The 21,105-nt window shown below is 45.1% G+C and overlaps 3 protein-coding genes and 1 long non-coding RNA gene across 7 annotated transcripts in view; 3 read left to right on the forward strand and 1 right to left on the reverse strand.

Moving 5' to 3' along the window:
* LOC310670292 (uncharacterized protein) overlaps positions 1-21,105 on the forward strand; it is a 197,115-nt gene that overhangs the window by 127,004 nt on the left and 49,006 nt on the right. The gene's annotated exons all lie outside the window — the stretch shown is intronic.
* Positions 360-6,267, forward strand: LOC310670257 (uncharacterized protein). Of its 2 annotated transcripts, none has more exons than XM_083425239.1 (2): positions 360-609; positions 3,095-6,267. In XM_083425239.1, the coding sequence occupies exon 2, from the start codon at positions 3,650-3,652 to the stop codon at positions 5,771-5,773; it is 2,124 nt and encodes a 707-aa protein (XP_083281365.1). In that variant the 5' UTR covers positions 360-609; positions 3,095-3,649; the 3' UTR covers positions 5,774-6,267. The 2 variants fall into 2 exon arrangements, with proteins under 2 accessions (XP_083281365.1, XP_083281366.1); XM_083425240.1 differs by having other exon boundaries at positions 427-609; positions 2,340-6,267.
* LOC310671159 lies at positions 6,730-8,644 on the reverse strand. Its single transcript, XR_014507843.1, has 3 exons — positions 8,630-8,644; positions 7,107-8,201; positions 6,730-6,867 (listed from the first exon to the last, which is right to left on the reverse strand). It is a non-coding gene; the product is annotated as an uncharacterized lncRNA (long non-coding RNA).
* Positions 10,696-19,585, forward strand: LOC310670250 (uncharacterized protein). Of its 2 annotated transcripts, XR_014507547.1 has the most exons (5): positions 10,696-10,923; positions 12,008-12,196; positions 14,543-16,697; positions 17,119-19,405; positions 19,485-19,585. XR_014507547.1 is itself a non-coding variant. In XM_083425227.1 (4 exons), the coding sequence occupies exons 2-3, from the start codon at positions 12,163-12,165 to the stop codon at positions 16,651-16,653; spliced, it is 2,145 nt and encodes a 714-aa protein (XP_083281353.1). In that variant the 5' UTR covers positions 10,696-10,923; positions 12,008-12,162; the 3' UTR covers positions 16,654-16,697; positions 17,119-19,585. The 2 variants fall into 2 exon arrangements, 1 of the variants encoding a protein (XP_083281353.1); XM_083425227.1 differs by having other exon boundaries at positions 17,119-19,585.

The raw sequence follows: 21,105 nt of genomic DNA on the forward strand, positions 1-21,105 counted from the left end.
CACTTCCACCGGAACAGGAAGCGGAAGCTCCTCCTCCTCCCGCCAGCCTTCCGTTCCGCTCTAGGAACGGCAGCCCTGTCGCTGCTGTTAACCGTTTCGAAGCCTCTTGGTTGCTCCGGGCAGAGAGTGAGCAGAGGCTCCCACTTGGTCTCTTGGACTCCGAAGCAACAAAAGGGCAAAAATATTGTTTAGAAATAAAACTTCGTCTACCAAAAAAACACATCGCCTATTTTTTTAATGTGTTGAGGTGTGTATGTGTGTGTTTCCACATTTGAAGGCAATCCGGTTTAGGAAAGTTTTTGATTTTGAGTTTTATCATGTTTTTAATATTCTTTTAGGGAAAACCCAGCCAGATGGGCGGGGTATAAATAAAGGATGATAATGATGATGATGATGATGATGATGCACGGCTCCAGCCAGCAGAGGGCAGGTGCGGAGACTGGCAGATCGCCCGGGGAAAATGCACTTTGCACTTTCCTAGGAATCCCACCAAAGCTCCTCCTTTTCCTCCCTCCTTCCCGCCCTTTCTCAATCTCTCTTTCTCTTTTTATGCAAGATCCATGGTGTAGGCATGAAATCTGCAGCCGGCTTTGCAAATACAAATAAACTGTAAGTAGGGAGCCTTCCTCCCCCTTTTCCAATAGGGCGTCGGCGCGTTTTATTTGACATTTCAAGCAATGCCAGATGCGTGGGTGAGACAGATCTGGGGAACTGGGTGGATGCCGCTTCCAAATTTGAAACTCGGCTGCAAACCGAGTTTAGGGAAGCTTTTAATGTTTAATAAGTTATTGTACTATAGTGTTTTGTTGGAAGCCGCCCAGGGTGGCTGGGGAAACCCAGCCAAATGGGCGGGGTATAAATAAATATTTTTTTAAAAAATTTTATTATTATTATTATTATTATTATTATTATTTTATTTATTATTATTCATCAACCAGCCAAGGAAAAAACCTCAAGAATCTTGAGTTCAGACCATCGGTTAATCGTTCACCTCGCTCAGCGTTGCCTCCGCGGACTGGCAGCGGCTCTCCGGTATTTCCGTTTGTGTGCCCCCCTTTTGCATGCAAAGTGTGTCCCTCTGCCCATGATCTGCAGTCTCTTCGGTTGCAAACGAAGCGAGATTCCCTCGGGGTTCAAAAGGGCGAGCTGTTTCAGTAGGAGCGAAGGAAGCTGTCTTGCACCCCTTGACTCAACTAGTATTGGCTGCACTGGCCGGCAGGGGCTGGCCGGGGAAAGGAGGCAGCCGCTGATATCCCAAACCCCCATTCAGCCCCAAGGGGAGGTGTGAGGAGTGCAGAGTGCCTTTGAATGCAAAGGAGATCCCATGACAGGAAGGGAGAAGGAGGAAGGGAATGCAGAGCAGGAGAGGGGGCTTTGGAGTGGAAGAAAAATTCCCTATTTAGAGGGATAATTCCTCTTGATACCTTGGCTTTCTTCTTCTTCTTCTTCTTCTTCTTCTTCTTCTTCTTCTTCCTCTTCCTCTTCCTCTTCCTCTTCCTCTTCATCTTCTTCCTGCCCTGTTATTATTATTATTATTATTCCTGGGCGAAGGTTTGAATTTGCTTTTAGAGGTGCTGCCTGATTGGATTTAGGAAAAGAAGCTTTAAGAACTAAAGCCATTTCCAAGGTCTCTTTCCTCCCCTCCACCTCGCCTTCCGGTGCAGAGACTAACAGGAAAGGCTAAAAATAACTTTCTTCTTTGTCAAAAAATATTTAAAAATTGTCCAGTAGCACCTTAGAGACAACCAGCTAAGTTTGTTTGTTGTTTATTCGTTTAGTCGTGTCTGCCTCTTCGTGACCCCCTGGACCAGAGCACGCCAGGCACTCCTGTCTTCCACTGCCTCCCGCAGTTTGGTCAAACTCATGCTGGTAGCTTCGAGAACACTGCCCAACCACCTCGTCCTCTGCCGTCCCCTTCTCCTTGTGCCCTCCATCTTTCCCAACATCAGGGTCTTTTCCAGGGAGTCTTCTCTTCTCATGAGGTGGCCAAAGTATTGGAGCCTCAGCTTCAGGATCTGTCCTTCCAGTGAGCACTCAGGGCTGATTTCCTTCAGAATGGAGAGGTTTGATCTTCTTGCAGTCCATGGGACTCTCAAGAGTTTCCTCCAGCACCATAATTCAAAAGCATAAATTCTTCGGCGATCAGCCTTCTTTATGGTCCAGCTCTCACTTCCATACATCACTACTGGGAAAACCATAACTATACAGACCGGCAAGGTGATGTCTCTGCTTTTTAAGTTTGTTAGTTGGTCTCTAAGGTGGTATTGGACATTTTAAAAAAAAAATCCCGACTACATCAGACCAACACCTACCTGAATCTTTCTTCTTTGTGTGAACAGAACTTGGTTTTGGGAACAGCCAACTTGACAGAAGAAGTGCTTCAAAACAAAGATATAGAGGGGGAGCGAAAGGTGTCATTTCTTTTGGTAAGAAGGGAGAAAATAAAGATAAGAGAAAGTGGATATAGGAAACATTATATATGAGGAAAAAAATAAATTTTGAAAAAAAAGGAATGCCAGCAGGCACTGGCTTTAAGTTAAAAATTATGCCCTTATTAATACAAATATCTGGAAATCCCAAAGGGGCTGCAAGGTTGTAGCTCTCAGACATGATATTTTATACCCCTTGAACTAACATGTATTCATAAGCTAACCGGTCACATAATTACAACACCTTTTCCCACAACAGTCACAACCCATCCATATGATTTCCAACCAACCAGGAATTATTATTACTATTAATTAAATTTGTATACCGCCCTATAACCGCAGGTCTCAGAGCAGAATCCATTAGCTGTTCTTACAAACCCACCCTAACTTCTCATTAAGCTAATGGGCTGTTACCTATTTATTTTTCAGTGTCCTGTTTATTATTTACTATATTCAATTAGATGCATGCCAAAATTGCTTTCATTATCTGTGAATAATATAGCGGTCATACTAGTGTCCTAAGCAGTTTCTCGTGCAGTGAGGAACGGGAAAAAAACTGAATTAAGGGAGGCAGCTAATTAGCCTTTATCCCTAACACAATCCTTAATTTCTGGTTCAAACTCCTGATGTGGTGTTTTGTTTTGTTTTTAAATCCTTCTATGCAGTGGATGGGCAGGAGCGTGAGAATTGTCAGGCGCTGCTTCTTTGGGAAGGAGCAAGTATAACATGAAGAAACAAATATTTAAAAATCAGCAGGAATGAAAAGAGGAGTGGAAGAAATGCTGAGCTGCTTGAGGTGTTGATGCCCATGAATGCCTGCGCCCGCAAGAAGTTTTTGAATTGAACAGAAGGGAAGAGTATCCAGTCTTGGGGGAAATAGTGAAATATAAATTAAATTGACACTGCAGAACCCACAGAAGGGAGAACACCATATAAATGAGAGGAGCGAAGGAGGAGCTTCAGTTGCAGTCCTGCCCTAAGGATAAGAGATTCCACACTGGAGGAATGCTTATAAACACATGAATGGTACAAAGAGTTTCAGTTGTAGTGAAAACCATACTTCACATCAAACTGTAGAGTAAGGGAAGAAATTGGAATCTTTACTTCCTTTTTAAAATCTTGAACTCCTAGGATAGCCACCTTCTTTTCATTTTTCCCATAAGTGCCGATTTCTGACAGTCTTCTGAAGTGACATTGCGGGGGAAAAGGTTGGAAGAGAGATGACTGGAAAGAAAAGGGGTCGAAAGAGGAACAAGGGAAGCCAGGGAAATAAAACCTCTGCTTCTCAGAGCACCAATGTCCGCAAACTCCCTGTTCCACAAGACCACAAGAGAAGAAGAGAAAGGTGCCCAGACTGTGGGAAGACATTCACATCTATATCAAATTTAAACAGACACTGCAAAATCCACACAAGGGGGAAGATCTATAAATGCGAGGAGTGTGGAAAGAGCTTCAGCGAAAGGCAAGACCTTACTTCACATCGGAGAACTCACAGAGGTGAGAAGCGATATGAATGTGTGGAGTGTGGAAAGAGCTTCAGTTGCATCAAAATCCTCACTATACATCAAAGAACTCACACAGGGGAGAAGCCATATCACTGTGTGGAGTGTGGAAAGAGATTCAGTCGAACAGGAGCCCTTACCATCCATCAAAGAATCCACACAGGGGAGAAGCCATATGATTGTATAGAATGTGGGAAGAGCTTCAGAGATGCTGGAAAACTTGCGATGCACCTAAGAACCCACACAGGGCTGAAGCCATATGAATGTATGGAGTGTGGAAAACGCTTCGCTCAGAGAGGAGCCCTTAACATACATCAGAGAACCCACACAGGTGAGAAACCATATGAATGCCTGGTGTGTGGAAAGTGCTTCTGTCAGAAAGGAGCCCTTACTGTCCATGAAAGAAGCCACACTGGGGAGAAACCATATGAATGCATGGAGTGTGGGAAAAGCTTCAGTCAACAGGCACACCTCATTTTACATCAGAGAACACACAAGGGAGAGAAACCATATAAATGTAAGGAATGTGGAAAGAGCTTCTCTTGTACTTCAGTACTCAACAAACATCAAACAATCCACACAGCGTCGAGGCCCTTTGAATGTGTGGAGTGTGGAAAGAAGTTCAGAAACAGGAGCTATCTAACTAGACATTTAAAAATACACAGAGGGCTAAAACCATATAAGTGTTTGGAATGTGGAAAGAATTTTGGCCACAGCGGAAGCCTTGTTCTCCATCAAAGAATCCATACAGGGGAGAAACCATATAAATGTATGGAGTGTGGAAAGAACTTCCGCTGCAGTGGAAGCCTTAGTTCCCATCAAATCAGTCATACAGGGGAGAAGCCGTATGGGTGTGTAGAATGCGGAAGGAGGTTCAAATATAGCTCAAATCTTTTCCAGCATAAAATGGCTCATGCAGGTTTGAAGCCATATGAATGCGATAAGTGTGGGAAAAGCTTCAGCCAGAGACAACTCCTTACTGTACATCAAAGAAGCCACACAGGGGAGAAACCTTTTGAATGCACGCAGTGTGGAAAGAGCTTCAGTAAGAAACACTATCTTATTATACATCTAAGAATCCACACAGGGGAGAAACCATATAAATGTGAGGAGTGTGGAAAGAGCTTTACCGTTCGCAGCTCTCTTTCTCTTCATGAAAGAACCCACACAGGGGAGAAGCCATATAAATGTGAGGAGTGTGGAAAGAGCTTCACTATAAAAGGAAACCTAACTACGCACGAAAGAATCCACACAGGCGGGAAACCATTTAAATGTGTGGAATGTGGAAAGTGCTTCGGTTGCAGCGGAAGCCTTAAGAAGCATCAAAGAATCCACACAGGAGTGAAGCCATATAAATGTGAGGAGTGTGGAAAGAGCTTCAGCCAAACAGGAAGTCTTACTACCCATCAAAGAACCCATACAGGGGCGATGCCGTATGAATGCAAGGAGTGTGGAAAGAGCTTTCATCTTAAATCACTTCTTGCTCAACATCAAAGAACCCACACAGGGGAAAAGCCATTTAAATGTGAGGAGTGTGGAAAGAGCTTCACTATAAAAGGAAACCTAACTGCACACAAAAGAATCCACACAGGCGTGAAACCATTTAAATGTGTGGAATGTGGAAAGTGCTTCGGTTGCAGCGGAAGCCTTAAGAAGCACCAAAGAATCCACACTGGAGCGAAGCCATATAAATGTGAGGAGTGTGGAAAGAGCTTCAGCCAAACAGCAGGCCTTAAGAAGCATCAAAGAACCCATACAGGGGCAAAGCCGTATGAATGCAAGGAGTGTGGAAAGAGCTTTCGTCTTAAGTCAAATCTTGCTCAACATCAAAGAAACCACTAAGGGGAGAAACTTTACACACGTGTGTGATTAAATCCTTTTCTTAATAAGGCCTCTTTTTTAAAAAAATTATTTTTATTGAAGCTGTAAAGAAGAGATACAAAGATTAGTATCAAATACAAAATATATTTTTAAAATACAAAAAGGCAAAAGAGAAAAGGAAAGAAAGAAGAAGGGAGGGATTCCAATTCCTTCTTTGTCAGCTATATATAAACAATTATTCAAAATTTCCACTCCAAAATTATACTTTCCATAAACCTGTATATTGTTCAATCTCCAAACCTAGAGATCACAAGTTCATTCCCCCAACCCACAAAAAGCCCAAAAGGGGTTTCCAATAATTATTAAATGAGAATGATTTTTCTGTGATTAAGCACGTCAGCTTTGCTATCTCAGCCAAATCCAGTAATTTCCACAACGCTTCCTCCATAGCAGGTAATGTTAAATCTTTCCATCTTTCTGCATAATAAAAGTCTTGCTGCTATAATCATGTAGTCCACAATCATTTTCTAATTGCATATCCATTAGTCCTGGAAGGAAATGGTCTTGCTTCAATTGAACATTAACTTCTAAAATCTTTTGCATCAATTTATATATTTGTATTTCTTAGCGTTTTTACATTTTGGTGGTGGTGGGGGGGGACTAGGAGACCAAGTCTTACAGCAACATTTTGATACTAGGCTGAAAATGGTCAATACAGATGTAATTGTGCTGAAAGAGATTCCCCTGAAGATTCCCCATAAGAGAAAAGACTAATTATTTTTTACAGGTAGACTGAAACAGAAAAGAATCCAGCTTAGATGGGACATACCAGAGGGAGTAATTTTTACTTTTGAAGAGCAAAGATTTACGGACAAATTTAAATATGAAATTGAATAAACACAAATACAAAAGAAACAATACAAGATGGGGCCAGAAAATCACAGCAATTACAACAGAAAGTGGAGATTGAAGATACAAAATTGGTTGATAAAGGAATGGACTAAGTAACTTGTTTAGCTATGGATATTTCATAATTTGAAGGAAAAAAACTGCATGTAGAATTGTTTACAAGGAGCACAGGGGAAAGGGTATAAACTATTTGAATAAAAAAGAACCTACGTGAGGACTAACAGGACTGAAGAAAAGAAAGTGTGTTGTTTTATATATACATTCTCAACTCTGTTGATACTTTCTGGTGAACAAGGTATGTATGTTGGTCAAACTTTAGTTGTAGACCTCCGTACCCCAAATGAAGAATGAACAGCATTTTGTAAATGTTTTACTTTGGTTATCTAAAACACTGGCTACTGGGGTTGATAAAGTTGACATATTGCCATAGATTTATTCAGATCACAATCCAGTTATAGTGACTTTTAAAAAGAAAAAAAATTGTTTCTTTAGATGGTGTCTCATTGAAATGTAGCTGCAACAGGAAAAGGACTGCAAACAGAAGCTAAAATAATTCTTTGAGAATAATTCAGGTAAGGACATAGGGATACAAATGGTTGTGGATGCAAGCAAACCTTTTGTACAGCACAATTCTTTACTCGAAAGAGACAGGAAAAAAGTACAAATAATTCTGCCTGAGATTAGACAAGAGGGGAAATAGTTGGAATGTTCTCCAACTTAGACAAATATTGGCAAATTAAGATGCTGCAAAGACGGTTTTCTATGCTTGCAATGTCTTATCTTGCAGAAATGAGATTGAATTGTGCCATACATATTTTTTTATTTGCTAATAAACTGGGCAATGTTCGGTGTATAAGCTGCGGAAGGAGAGAGGAAAGCTAGATTAAAATTGCAAGAAGGAAATACTGTAACAACAGATAAGACACATATGAAAAAAGCATTCCATCAATATTATTCTAAGTTGTATAAAGGTCGATTTCTTTTTTTGAAAAAAAGAAGAAGATGAATACTTACAGAGACGGCATTTACCAAATATTTCAATTTCTCGAAGACACATTGTGAATGGCCGTATAACTATTCCGGAATTATCTGAGGCCATCAAGAAGTATAAGAAAGGAAAAACTCCGGATCAGCTATTGGCTTATTATCATAAATGTTTTGAAGATGAGCTTTCACAACCTTTGCAACGGACTATGAACAATATTTTACAGAGTGGAAAAGTACCAGATAGTTGGAGAGAGGCCAACATGACACTTACACCTAAAGAGGCTCGTTGTTGTTTAGTCATTTAGTCGTGCTTGTGATTAAAAAATGTCCACTTGTTATTAATAAAATTTTGATAGATCCTAAAGGGAAGTATTCAGTGCTTTTTTCCTAGGGGGACGCAGGGGTATGCATGCCCCTAAACATATTGTGAATCAAAGTTTGGCTTCATTGAGGGGCAGTATTTTTCAATGTGAGTAGGAAAATGAGAGTGCCCCTGGACATTTTTTTAGGGGGTGAAAGCAGTTGAAGTATGTGCAGGTAAATGGTCAAAGGCCTGGAAACGATGCCTTATGAGGAACGGCTAAGGGAGCTGGGCATGTTTAGCCTGGAGAAGAGGAGGTTAAGGGGTGATATGATAGCCATGTTCAAATATATAAAAGGATGTCACATAGAGGAGGGAGAAAGGTTCTTTTCTACTGCTCCAGAAAAGCAGACACGGAGCAATGGATCCAAACTACAAGAAAGAAGATTCCACCTAAACATTAGGAAGAACTTCCTGACAGTAAGAGCTGTTTGACAGTGGAATTTGCTGCCAAGGAGTGTGGTGGAGTCTCCTTCTTTGGAGGTCTTTAAGCAGAGGCCTGACAACCATATGTCAGGAGTGCTCTGATGGTGTTTCCTGCTTGGCAGGGGGTTGGACTCGATGGCCCTTGTGGTCTCTTACAACTCTTATGATTCTAAATGGAACACCGTTGACTGAACAATTTGCCCTTTGCTCAGCTTACTCCTGGATCTCCGAGCCGATCAATTTTTTAAAGAACACTCTGCAAGTGTTACAATCCTTTCCGACCAGTACTATTATTTTAGGAGGTGACTTAAATGTTCGTTGCAATCGGGCCATGGGCAGCAGTGGCTGCTGTTCCTGAATCATCCAGCGAGCGCAAACTGAATGATCTGCCTTTGACCTCCTGGACATGTGCTGAGTGCTACACCCCAGAAAAGATTTTTCACACTCCCCCAAAGGTTCATAATTCTTAACTCTTGTGTTGACCATTAAAAAGGTAAAGGGACCCCTGACCATTAGGTCCAGTCACGGACGACTCTGGGATTGTGGCGCTCATCTTGCTTTATTGGCTGAGGGAGCCGGTGTACACCTTCCGGGTCATGTGGCCAGCATGACTAAGCCAGTTCTGGCGAACCAGAGCAGCACATGGAAACGCTGCTTACCTTCCCGCCGGAGCAGTACCTATTTATCTACTTGCACTTTGACGTGCTTTCGAACCGCTAGGTTGGCAGGAGCAGGGACCAAGCAACGGGAGCTCACTCCATTGCGGGGATTCGAACCACCGACCTTCTGATTGGCAAGTCCTAGGCTCTTTGGTTTAACCCACAGCACCTCCCTTGTCCATTATCTTCATCTTTACCATCTTTACATAACGCACTATGGGAGAGAGTGAAAGATGAAGAGCTAGACCTCATCATTGTATCTGAGCATGCTCCAAATCCTTTTTTTCTCTGTCAATTAAATATTTCACTAGAAGTAGGGACGCGGGTGGTGCTGTGGTCAAACCCACTGAGCCTCTTGGGCTTGTCGATTAGAAGGTCAGCAGTTCGAATCCCCACGACGGAGTGAGCTCCCGTTCTGTCCCAGCTCCTGGCAATCTAGCAGTTCAAAAGCACACCAGTGCAAGGAGATAAATAGGTACCACTGCAGCGGGAAGATAAATGGCATTTCCACGTGCTCTGGCTTCTGTCACAGAGTCCCGTTGTGCCAGAAGCGGTTTAGTCATGCTGGCCACATAACCCGGAAAGTTATCTGTGGACAAACGCCGGCTGCCTCGGCTTGAAAGTGAGATGAGGGCTGCAACCCCACAGTTGCCTTTGACTGACTTAACCACCCAGGGGTCCTTTACCTTACCTTTTTACCTATTTCACTAGAAGTATTTGCCTACGTAGAAGGGGTTTTATTATACAACTTCTTAAGTGCAAGGTTTTGGAAAAAGCATTTATGCGCTTAATTAAACTTCTATTTGAGCTCATCAGAAATACTTCGTGTCAATGGCCATAATTTCACATTTAAAAAGAAAAACCAAAAAGCTCCACCTCCTTTGTGCAGGAATGCTCCTGCACCAAACAGCTGTATTAAAAATAAATTTTAAAAATTGCTGTTGCAGGGAGAGGGGAAGCAAGAGTGTTTTAAAATAATTTATAATAATAAGTTTTTTTTCTATTTCTATTATTTTTATGCGAGTGTCTCAAAACCCTTGCCTGGCTTGAAACTACACACATCTTTTTCAAATTTTTGACTTCCCTTTTGGGCAAATCTAGCACATCACAAAACATGTGTTTCAAAACATAATTTTCTAAAAAATTGCGTGTGTGCAGTGAAACAGATGCCGACAACGGACCTAAGTTTCCTGTCTTACAGCAGCCCTGACACCTTTGTTTTGCTCCTCCGTGCAAATCTGATATACAGGCAGCAGAATCCCAGACTGCCTGCTGCCTTGAGATTGCGATTGTTTCACGGATGATTTGTTAAATTATTCTATATGATTGATGTTGTATTTGATTTGTTCTACTATGTTCTATCTTGTCGTTGTTATTTAATGTTTGTAAGCAGCTTTGGGATCCGTTTGAATGGAAAGTGGCACAGAAATATAATCCAATCCAATGAATGAAATCCACCCCAGGGGAGCTTTGAATGGAAGGCGGAGGGAAGCAAGAGCCGAACTCCCCGCAAAGGGCGAATCCTCCCGGAAGCGAGAGCGCGGCGCCACCTGCAGGCCGGGAGCCGCCACGACAAGCCAGAAGGTAATAATAGCAACATACCGCTCTTCTTTCCCCTCCCCTCCCAATCAGCGCGGAGCAGCTGGGCGTTTTAAGTCCTCCCTTCGCGGTGGCTGCTGGGAGTCGTAGTTTCCTTCCGCCACCTGGACGGTGAGATTCCGTGGCAGCCGCGCTCGGCGGCACTGGCTTTCCCGTCGTGCCTTGGGGCGAGAGCGAGAGAGGCGCGGAGGGAGGCGGCGGCGAAGGACGGCGGTCGAGCGGCGCTTGAGGTGGGCGCAGCGGGGAGGGGGGGCTGAGGTTTCTGGAGGCCGCAAAGGGGGCCTCGGGGGCCGCTCGGGGGATGATGAGGGAGGTGGGGGGAGTGGAGGGAGGAAGGAAGGAAAACCCCTTCGCTGAATCAGACCAGTGGTCCACCTAGCTCAATATTGCCTGCACGGGCTGGCAGCAGCTCTCCCTGATGGCGCGCCCAGGGCTCTTCCCGGCCCAACTGGGGATGGAGACCGGGACCTTCTGCATGCCAAGGAGGTGTTCTGCCCGTGAGCCTCCTCCCTTCCCCCGAAGCGTGGGAATCCGCCTCCCACCGAGTCTTGCAAAGGAGGCGACTAGAATCGCACAATGGAAGTTTCCACAAAGCTCCCTGCGCAGCCCCAGTCCATTGTTCAGAGCAACAGTGTTGCCCACACGGACTGGCAGCGGCCCTCCCCGTTAGCAGGCACAGGGTCTTCTTCCCCAGCAAAACCTGGAGGTGAACCCTTCTGCATGCCAAGCAGGTGCTCTGCCATGGAACCACTGCCCTTCCCAAGATGCCCGGGTGTCCTGATTTATCTGGTTAAATAAATAAAAGGCCTCGGTCCAGTATATCTGAAGGAGCGTCTCCACACCCATCGTTCTGCCTGGACACTGAGGTCCAGCTCTGAGGGCCTTCTGGTGGTTCCCTCGCTGCGAGAAGCCAAGTTACAGGGAACCAGGCAGAGGGCCTTCTTGGTAGTGGCACCCGCCCTGTGGAACGCCCTCCCACCAGATGTCTAAGAGAACAACAACTACCAGACTTTTAGAAGACATCTGAAGGCAGCCCTGTTTAGGGAAGCTTTTAATGTTTGATGTATTACGGTATTTTAATATTTTTGTGGAAGCCGCCCAGGGTGGCTGGGGATACCCAGCCAGATGGGCGGGGTATAAATAATAAATTATTATTATTATTATTATTATTATTATTATTATTATTATTATTAATATTAAGGGGAGAGGCCTGGGTGAGGATGGTACTCAGCTGCCGTAGGAGTGGACTTTAAAGAAAACCAGTGTGTTTTCATTGTGGTGGCTTTTTTTCTGCCCCTGTTTACCGCTCTACAGTATCCTTCTTGGGATGCAGCGATCTGCGAGAGGAAGGCTCCTCCTCTTCCAGCTTTCAAGGTCGCGTGATCTTTGCGAAGGTGGCTGTGCACTTCTCCACAGAGGAGGAGTGGGCTCTGCTTTATCCAGGCCAGAGGGCCCTGCACAAGGAAGTTATGGAGGAGAATTATGGAAATCTGGATTCTGTGGGTAAGTGTCCTTTGTTTTCTTGGCTGAGTTACTGAAAGCAGGGAATATTGGTGGGTTTTTAAAAATTACCCGTATGAAGACCCTCCTGCAGCCATGCCACATCCTTTCTGACTCAGGATTTAGAAAACCACGGGGTAGGGGGAAAAGGGTAATTTATTGTCCATTACGTTCCAGACCACCCTGGCCTTTCTGTGTAACAAAGGATCAGAGTGGTCCAAAATGGATAGAACGATAAATTGTTCGTCTATGCTTTCTTTAAAACCCGTTCCCCAGTTGTTTAGGGTCCCCTGTTTTATTTGCACTACAGTCACTCCCTTCCCCCTCTGCCTGTCCGAAGGATTGTCAGAAGCCCAGAATTTCTCTTGCTTTCAGAGATCGCCTGTCACCTTTGATCTTTGGTCTTGTTTGTAAGTTTTGCTTCCTCCAGGAAATGCTTCTTCTTACACGCCCCCTGACTTCCTTTAACATAGGTTCCCTGCCTTAAGAAATCCCTTCATTCAGCCTGTTCTTGAAGGTATCCTGTCCCCCAGACCTCCCTCCCTTACCAACCCCTTCTAAGTCTGTTCTCCTTCCCTTCTGGAGTAAAACCAGTTTGTTGTAGTGTCTGGCTAGAACAGGCATAGGCAACCTCAGCCCACCAGATGTTTTGGGACTACAATTTCCATTATCCCTGACCACTAGTCCTGTTAGCTAAAGCTCTAAACAGCCTCGGTCCAGTATATCTGAAGGAGCGTCTCCACCCCCATCATTCTATCTGGACAGTGAGGTCCAGCGCCGAGGGCCTTCTTGGTAGTGGCACCCGCCCTGTGGAACGCCCTCCCACCAGATGTCAAAGAGAACAACAACTACCAGACTTTTAGACAACATCTGAAGGCAGCCCTGTTTAGGGAAGCTTTTAATGTTTGATGTATTACGGTATTTTAATATTTTGTTGGAAGCTGCCCAGAGTGGCCGGGGAAACCCAGCCAGATGGGCGGGGTATAAATAATGAAGAAGAAGAAGAAGAAGAGGAAGAAGAGGAGGAAGAGGAAGAGGAAGAGGAAGAGGAAGAAGAAGAAGAAGAAGAAGAAGAAGAAGAAGAAGAAGAAGAAGAAGCAGCAGCAGCAGCAGCAGCAGCAGCAGCTAGGGATCATGGGAGTTGTAGTCCAAAACATCTGGCAGGCTGAGGTTGCCTATGCCTGGATTAGAACCTGGGAGACCAAGGTTCCAATCGCCACTTGGCCAGGAAACTCACTAGAATGAGTTTCTTGGGACTGGCTCTCATCACAGGCTTGTTGGGGTTAATTGAGGTTGGGAAGAGCTGAGTATGGCACCTCATAGAATCATAGAGTTGGAAGAGACCACAAGGGCCATCGAGTCCAACCCCCTGCCAAGCAGGAAACACCATCAGAGCACTCCTGACATATGGTTGTCAAGCCTCTGCTTAAAGACCTCCAAAGAAGGAGACTCCACCACACTCCTTGGCAGCAAATTCCACTGTCAAACAGCTCTTACTGTCAGGAAGTTCTTCCTAATGTTTAGGTGGGATCTTCTTTCTTGTAGTTTGGATCCATTGCTCCGTGTCCGCTTCTCTGGAGCAGCAGAAAACAACCTTTCTCCCTCCTCTATGTGACATCCTTTTATATATTTGAACATGGCTATCATATCACCCCTTAACCTCCTCTTCTCCAGGCTAAACATGCCCAGCTCCCTTAGCCGTTCCTCATAAGGCATTGTTTCCAGGCCTTTGACCATTTTGGCACCTGAAACTCCTTGGAGAAAAAGGTGGAAGACAAATGCAATAAATAAAGTACCGTATTTTTCGCTCTATAAGACGCACTTTTCCTCTCCTCCACCCTCTGTATTTTTCTCTTGCTGAATCTCTACATTTCACCCTCTGTTTCTAGCTCCCCTCTACTTGTTTTCTCTTTATTGTGACACCCTTGGAAAGTGGAGCCAGCTGCTATTTTATTCTCCTGCTGTGAATATTTCTTAGTTATGACGGTATTGCCAGGGAGAGCCTCTCTTCCTGTCGGGTAATCAATCTTGCTTGCAGCTGCAGAGCCAGACCTGAGACCCAATGCTGTTTTAATACAGGCAGTCCTTGTTTTCCATGGGGATTACGTTCTAGGTCTCCGTACACATTGGCGTAAAGTGTTCTGCCCTGCCCCCGTTCTGCTGTTTCAGGGTCACTTCCTGGTTTGGGATGTGCACAATTGTGTGTAAATCAGTCGTTACCTGTATATTGCAGGATCTGCCTCCCCACTGTCTTTCCCATTCTGTCATTCACACAGTAAATGGCTGGGATTGTTCCCTAATTTGGGGATCGGTTCCTCCCTGATCAGGTTTCCCTTTGTATTCCTGCAGGTGATGGGAGGGAGAGCAAGAAAAAGGATGAGCAGCAGAGAATGAAAACCGAAGCAGAAGAGGACGGGAGGGAGATAGCTGTTGTTCCAGAAGGCACTGGCTTCAGTGAAATTGTGATGCCAGAAGAATGTCCCACAGGAAAGAAACAGGCCAAAATCCCCCGAAGTACAAGAGCCCTAACTAGGAAATCAAGCCTTAGGAATCTTAGAAGGTTGCATGAAGGGGAGAAACCATTTAAATGTTCAGAATGTGGACGGAGCTTCAACTACAGGAAACATCTCATTGTGCATGAAAGAATCCACACTGGTGAGAAACCATATAAATGCTCAGAGTGTGGAAAGAGCTTCACTCAGAGCAGTACCCTTTTTAATCATCGAAGAATCCATACAGGAGAGAAACCGTTTGGATGCTCAGAGTGTGGAAAGAGCTTCACTAGCAGCAGCAGTCTTTCATATCATCAACGAGTCCACACTGAAGAGAAACCTTACAAATGTTTTCATTGCAAAAAGAACTTCAGCCAGAGGAGTGAGCTTCATTCTCATCAGAGAATCCACACAGGGGAGAAACCTTATAAGTGCTCAGAGTGTGGGAAGAGTTTTATTCACAGCAGTAGCCTTTCTTATCATCAAAGGGCTCATAAAGGAGAAAAACCATATCAATGTTCTGAGTGTGGGAAGAGTTTCTGTCAGAGCAGTGGCCTCATCTCTCATCAAAGAATCCACACAGAAGAAAAACCATACAAATGCTCAGTGTGTGGAAAGAACTTCACTCATAATAATAGCCTTTGTAAACATAAAAGAATCCATACAGGAGAGAAACCGTATACATGCTCAGAGTGTGGAAAGAGCTTCACTAATAGTAGTAGCCTTTCTTATCATGAAAGAACCCACACAGGAGAGAAGCCGTATAAATGTTTTCATTGTGGAAAGTGCTTCAGCCAGAGCAATCACCTTCTTTCTCATCAAAGAATCCATACAAGAGAAAAACTGTATAAATGCTCAGAGTGTGGAAAGAGCTTTACTCATAGCAGTAGCCTTTCTTACCATCAAAAAATGCATACAGGAGACAAACCGTTTAAATGTTCTGAGTGTGGAAAGAGTTTTTTTCAGAGCTATGGCCTCCTTTATCATCAAAGAATCCACACTGGAGGAAAACCCTATAAATGCCTGGTGTGTGGCAAAAACTTCAGTCATAGCAGTAGTCTTTCTAGTCATCAGAGACTCCACACAGGAGAGAAACCGTATAAATGTTCAGAGTGTGGCAAGAGCTTCACTAATACTAGCAGCCTTTCTTACCATCAAAAAATTCATATAGGAGAGAAACCATTTAGATGTTGTGAGTGTGGAAAGAGTTTCTGTCAGAGCTATGACCTGCTTAATCATCAAAGAATCCACACTGGAGTGAAACCATATATATGCTCAGTGTGTGGAAAGAACTTCACTCATAGCAGTAGCCTGTCTAATCATCAGAGACTCCATACAGGTGAGAAACCATTTAAATGTTCAGAATGTGGGAAAAGCTTTAGTCACAACAGTAACCTTACTTACCATCAAAATACCCATTCAAGTGAAAAAATCTTTAAATGCTCAGAGTGCGGAAAGAGCTTCAGCTGTAGGCAAACCTTAGCAATACACTACAGACTACATACAGGAGAGAAAGCATATACATGTTCAGAGTGTGGAAAGAGCTTCAACCAGAAGACTCACCTCACTAACCATCAAAGGACCCATACGGGAGAGAAACCATATAAATGCTTAGACTGTGGGAAGAGTTTCAGCCGAAGCAATACTCTCTCTAATCATCAGAGGCTCCATACGGGAGAGAAACCATATAAATGCTCGGAGTGTGGGAAGAGCTTCGCTCAGAGCAGTGGCCTTTCTTCCCATCAAAGAATCCACGCAGGAGAGAAACCACATAAATGCTTAGAGTGTAGGAAGAGCTTCACTAACAGTGTTAGCCTTTCTTATCATCAGAGAATCCACACGGAAGAGAAATCGTATACATCAGGGGTGGAGATCCTTTTGGGCTCTGGGAGCCAGATCATTATCTGGCCCCAGCAAGAGGGCCAAGCGGGACCGCTGGGTGGAACAGACCACCTGTCAATCGCATGATGTCATAGTGACATCATATGATTGGCAGGTGGCTTGCTGCACTCGCCAGTCAAAATCCCTTGCAGTGTTCCCTGGTGACCATCAGCCAGACATTTGGGAGCCATGCAGACGCTTGCAAAATGAAATGGTCCCAATCCTCCATGCACCAATTGCTAGGCGGAGGGTTACATCCTGTTTTGGCTGTGCTTGCCCATTCCGTCGCGGGGACCAGTCCTGTGCGGCCAAGGCAGAATTGAATCCTGCTTTCCCGCCCATCGGCTTATGTCAAGTGCTGGTGTGCTTGGCTGAAATGAAGGAGAAAGACCTGGTTGGAACATGGTGCGCATAGTGGATCAGCCGTGGGACTCGGATCAGGACCCTGGTTCGCCCATAAACGGGCACCTAAAAATGTGCAGCCTACTAGCCTGTCCAGCCCTTGACTACAGCATTCACAACAGCCCTGGTAGGGCACCAAGATCAGACCAGGTGACTCTTCTGCAATGTTGGAAATAGGTCTCTGGTAAATATACCCTGTGTCTGTCAGTGAAGAACATCTGTCCCCTTTGCCTGTTTCATGCAAACGATTCTATACTCCCCTACAGATTATAATTACTGAAATAACCAGTTTGCTACTGCAAGAGGTCAGTGGCGTGTCTGCTTTTACATATATTTGAGCTCAAAGAGTCACCAACTCTAATTTTTGAACCTCACTGCCATTCAACCACCACCTTACTGTTTACTCCTTTGACTATTAGCCATCTAAGATTTAGTCCACAAAAGATGACCCTGCCACAGTCAACCTGTTAGCTTTTACAGGGCCTCAAGGCTCAACATTTTTCTTGTTCTTTTAAAAAATAAATAAATGTTGAATCCGAGTGCAGACTGAATTTCGCTGCTGCAAAAGAGGGCAGGCGGACTGGGTTGTTCCTCTTGTGGTGTGTAAATATGTATCGGTTTTGCTACCTGTTACATGCCCTCATAGTGATGTGAAAATTGAAAAAGTAAAACAGAAATGTTACTAGTTATTTGACAGAAAGTACTTAAGTGACGTTTTGCTGTCTTTGCCCAGGATTTCATTCTGTAGAACATTTCACAGGAACGGTTTCCTCTTTTTGAGCCTGGAAATAACATCTAAGCCTTGTGTCCAAACATAGTTATTCTCCAGGGTTTGAGGCAGGAGGCATTGCCAGCCCTACTTGGAAAGACCAGAGGTTGAACCCGAGTCCGTCTGCAGAGAAATCAGTTGCTCTCCTATAGCCCCTCTCCAAAGGACTCTGCCTTACACAGTATCAGACCACTGATCTATCTAGCTCCATATTGACTACACTGGCTGGCAGCAGCACTCCAAGGTTTTTTAACAGAGGTCCTGTGCTCAGGGACTGCCGTGGCCAGGATTCCTGCATTGCTGGGGTTGGAGTGTGTTGCTAGAGTGGTGCATGCTCTGGTTATCTCCCGCTTGGACTACTGCAATGCGCTCTACATGGGGCTACCTTTGAAGGTGACCCAGAAATTGCAACTAATCCAGAATGCGGCAGCTAGACTGGTGACAGGGAGCGGCCACTGAGACCATATAACGCCAGTCTGGAAAGACCTACATTGGCTCCCAGTACATTTCTGTGTCGGTGCTGACCTTTAAAGCCCTAAACAGCCTCGGTCCAGTATATCTGAAGGAGCGTCTCCACCCCCATCGTTCAACCCAGACTCTGAGTTCCAGTTCTGAGGGCCTTCTGGTGGTTCCCTCCCTGCAAAAAGTGAGGATACAGGGAACCAGACAGGGCTGTGGAATGCCCTCCCATCAGATGTCAAGTAAATAAACGACTATCTGACTTTTAGAAGACATCTGAAGGCAGCCCTGTTTAGGGAAGTTTTTAATGTTTGATGTTTTGTCGTGTTTTTAATATTCTGTTGGGAGCCGCCCAGAGTGGCTGGGGAAGCCCAACCAGATGGGCGGGGTATAAGTTATTATTATTATTATTATTATTATTATTATTATTAGACTAGATGACTGTTGGTGGCATTCCAACTCTACAATTCTGTGATGCTACCATGGATCGAACCGTGAGCCTTCCGCATGCAGAAGCATGTGCTCTGCCACTGAGCACACTCAGAGCTTTCTCAGCCGGAGCCGTAACAAAAAAGGGACCCCTGACCATTATGTCCAGTCACGAATGACTCTGGGGTTGCCGTGCTCATCTCGCTTTACTGGCTGAGGGAGCATACATACAGCTTCTGGGCCATGTGGCCAGCATGACTAAGCCGCTTCTGGCGAACCAGAGCAGCGCACGGAAACGCCGTTTACCTTCCCGCCAGAGCGGTACCTATTTATCTACTTGCACTTTGTGCTTTCGAACTGCTAGGTTGGCAGAAGCTGGGACTGACACAACAACAACGGGAGCTCACCCTCTTACGGGGATTTGAACCACCGACCTAGTCGGCAAGCCCTAGGCTCAGTGGTTTACACCACAGCATCACCCGCGTCCCTAACTAAAGGAAACATGGAAGTTGGTGTTGCTAACACAGAACAATAGAGTTGGATATCTTCTGGCATGGAGACGTCAAGGTCCAGGGCTGAAGCGATTCATGCTTGTTATTACCTCTTGCCCAAAGACAGCAGTTTGCTCTTTTTTTGTTGCATTATTATCCTTGGAAGTACAACCGGGAATTCTTCTGTGTATGACTTCAGGGGTTCATTCCCTGACTGACAGATCATAGAACTGTCAAGCTGGAAGGGAGCCTGAGAATCATCCAGTCCAAACCCAGGCAATAGTGGAATGTAGCTGTCCCATATGGGGATCGAACCTGCAACCTTCACAGAGGGAAAAAGGGTTCTGAAGGAGCTTCCCCCAGTGTAGGCCTGACCTAACAAAGACAAACCTCTTCACATGTTTCTCCTCAAGCTGTATGTACAGTTTTGGTCAAATTTTACCTCAGTAAAGGCTCCTTTCTCTCTGGACTCATGCCTCCTTTATTCCGGTCACTCTGCTAGGACAGCATTAAGATAAATTCAACAGTGTAAACAAGTTTTGACAGATGCAATACAGTGGTACCTCGGGTTAAGTACTTAATTCGTTCCGGAGGTCCATTCTTAACCTGAAACTGTTTTTAACCTGAAGCACCACTTTAGCTAATGGGGCCTCCCGCTGCTGCCACTGCGCGGTTTCTGTTCTCATCCTGAAGCAAAGTTCTTAACCCGAGGTACTATTTCTGGGTTAGTGGAGTCTGTAACCTGAAGCATATGTAACCCGAGGTACGACTGTAATGGAATACTGAATGGTTTAGTTTTTGTAAAATATGCAGGGATTTAGGATATGCAAAATGAACCAAGGAAAGAGAAGAAGGGAAGTCATTGATATATTAAGGGTGGGTGGGTGAAAGAGAGAGAGTGAGAGTGTAACACTATTGATTGGTTGTGGCTAATTCTTGGCTTCTGGTTCTAGGCTGACTTTGCCGTCCTGATGGCTATGTCCAACTAACATATTGCAAAGCTAGGGAGCTGCATTAAGGGCAGAGGGGTCATGTTCCCCAATGGGAAGTCCCACAGAAGAAGAAGAAGAAGAGTTTGGATTTGATATCCCGCCTTTCACTCCCTTTAAGGAGTCTCAAAGCGGCTAACATTCTCCTTTCCCTTCCTCCCCCACAATAAACACTCTGTGAGGTGAGTGGGGCTGAGAGACTTCAAAGAAGTGTGACTAGCCCAAGGTCACCATGCAGCTGCATGTGGAGGAGCGGAGACGCGAACCCGGTTCCCCAGATTACGAGTCCACCGCTCTTAACCACTACACCACACTGGCTCACAGCAGGATTCAAGTGCGACGAAAACTCTTCTCTCCTATAGTTTCCAGCATATGGTATTCAGAAGCGCAGGGCCTAGAAACATATGCAGGTAGAACATAGTGGTTCCTGCCCACAGGCTTACGATTGTCATGGCACAAAAGGGGAAAGGGACCTGGGGGGAAGAGGAAAAAGACAAACTCACTCACCAGTCAAATAAGGTCAGAACTCCTTATCTGGATTTCACATTTCTTTTAAGTGCATCTGTCAGAGCTTGCTCCAGGTCCCAGCTCACAGAGGACCAACGCTAGCCGGCAGTAATATACAAAAGTCTTTATTGAAGTACAGTTTCCATTTTCAAGCCGCAGCGCCCCAGCTCTACGTCTAGGGTTAGACCGGCGAAGCTCCATCTGAATCTCCGCCCCCTGTACACCAGTTTAAGACTCTAGCCTTACTCCACCTCTTCCGTCTCTCCTTTCTCCTCTGGGTCCTGTTACCCCCCGGGGTCCCTTCCTTCCTGGATTCTTCTGACGCAGACGTTGACCCCCCTGACTCCTCCCGCTCTTTCCGGCGGGCTTTGGGACCTGGCTCCCTATCCGGGCTGCCAACTGTGCCGCCCTCCTGTACATTTGAACTTGGCGCGCGCGCGCAGCCTTCGACCTTCCTCTTGACCGTTTCCTTGCTCCCCGATGGAGGCGTGGC

This window comes from Podarcis tiliguerta, assembly GCF_965153285.1.
Source record: "Podarcis tiliguerta genome assembly, chromosome: 2".
Classification (NCBI taxonomy): Eukaryota; Metazoa; Chordata; class Lepidosauria; order Squamata; family Lacertidae; genus Podarcis; species Podarcis tiliguerta.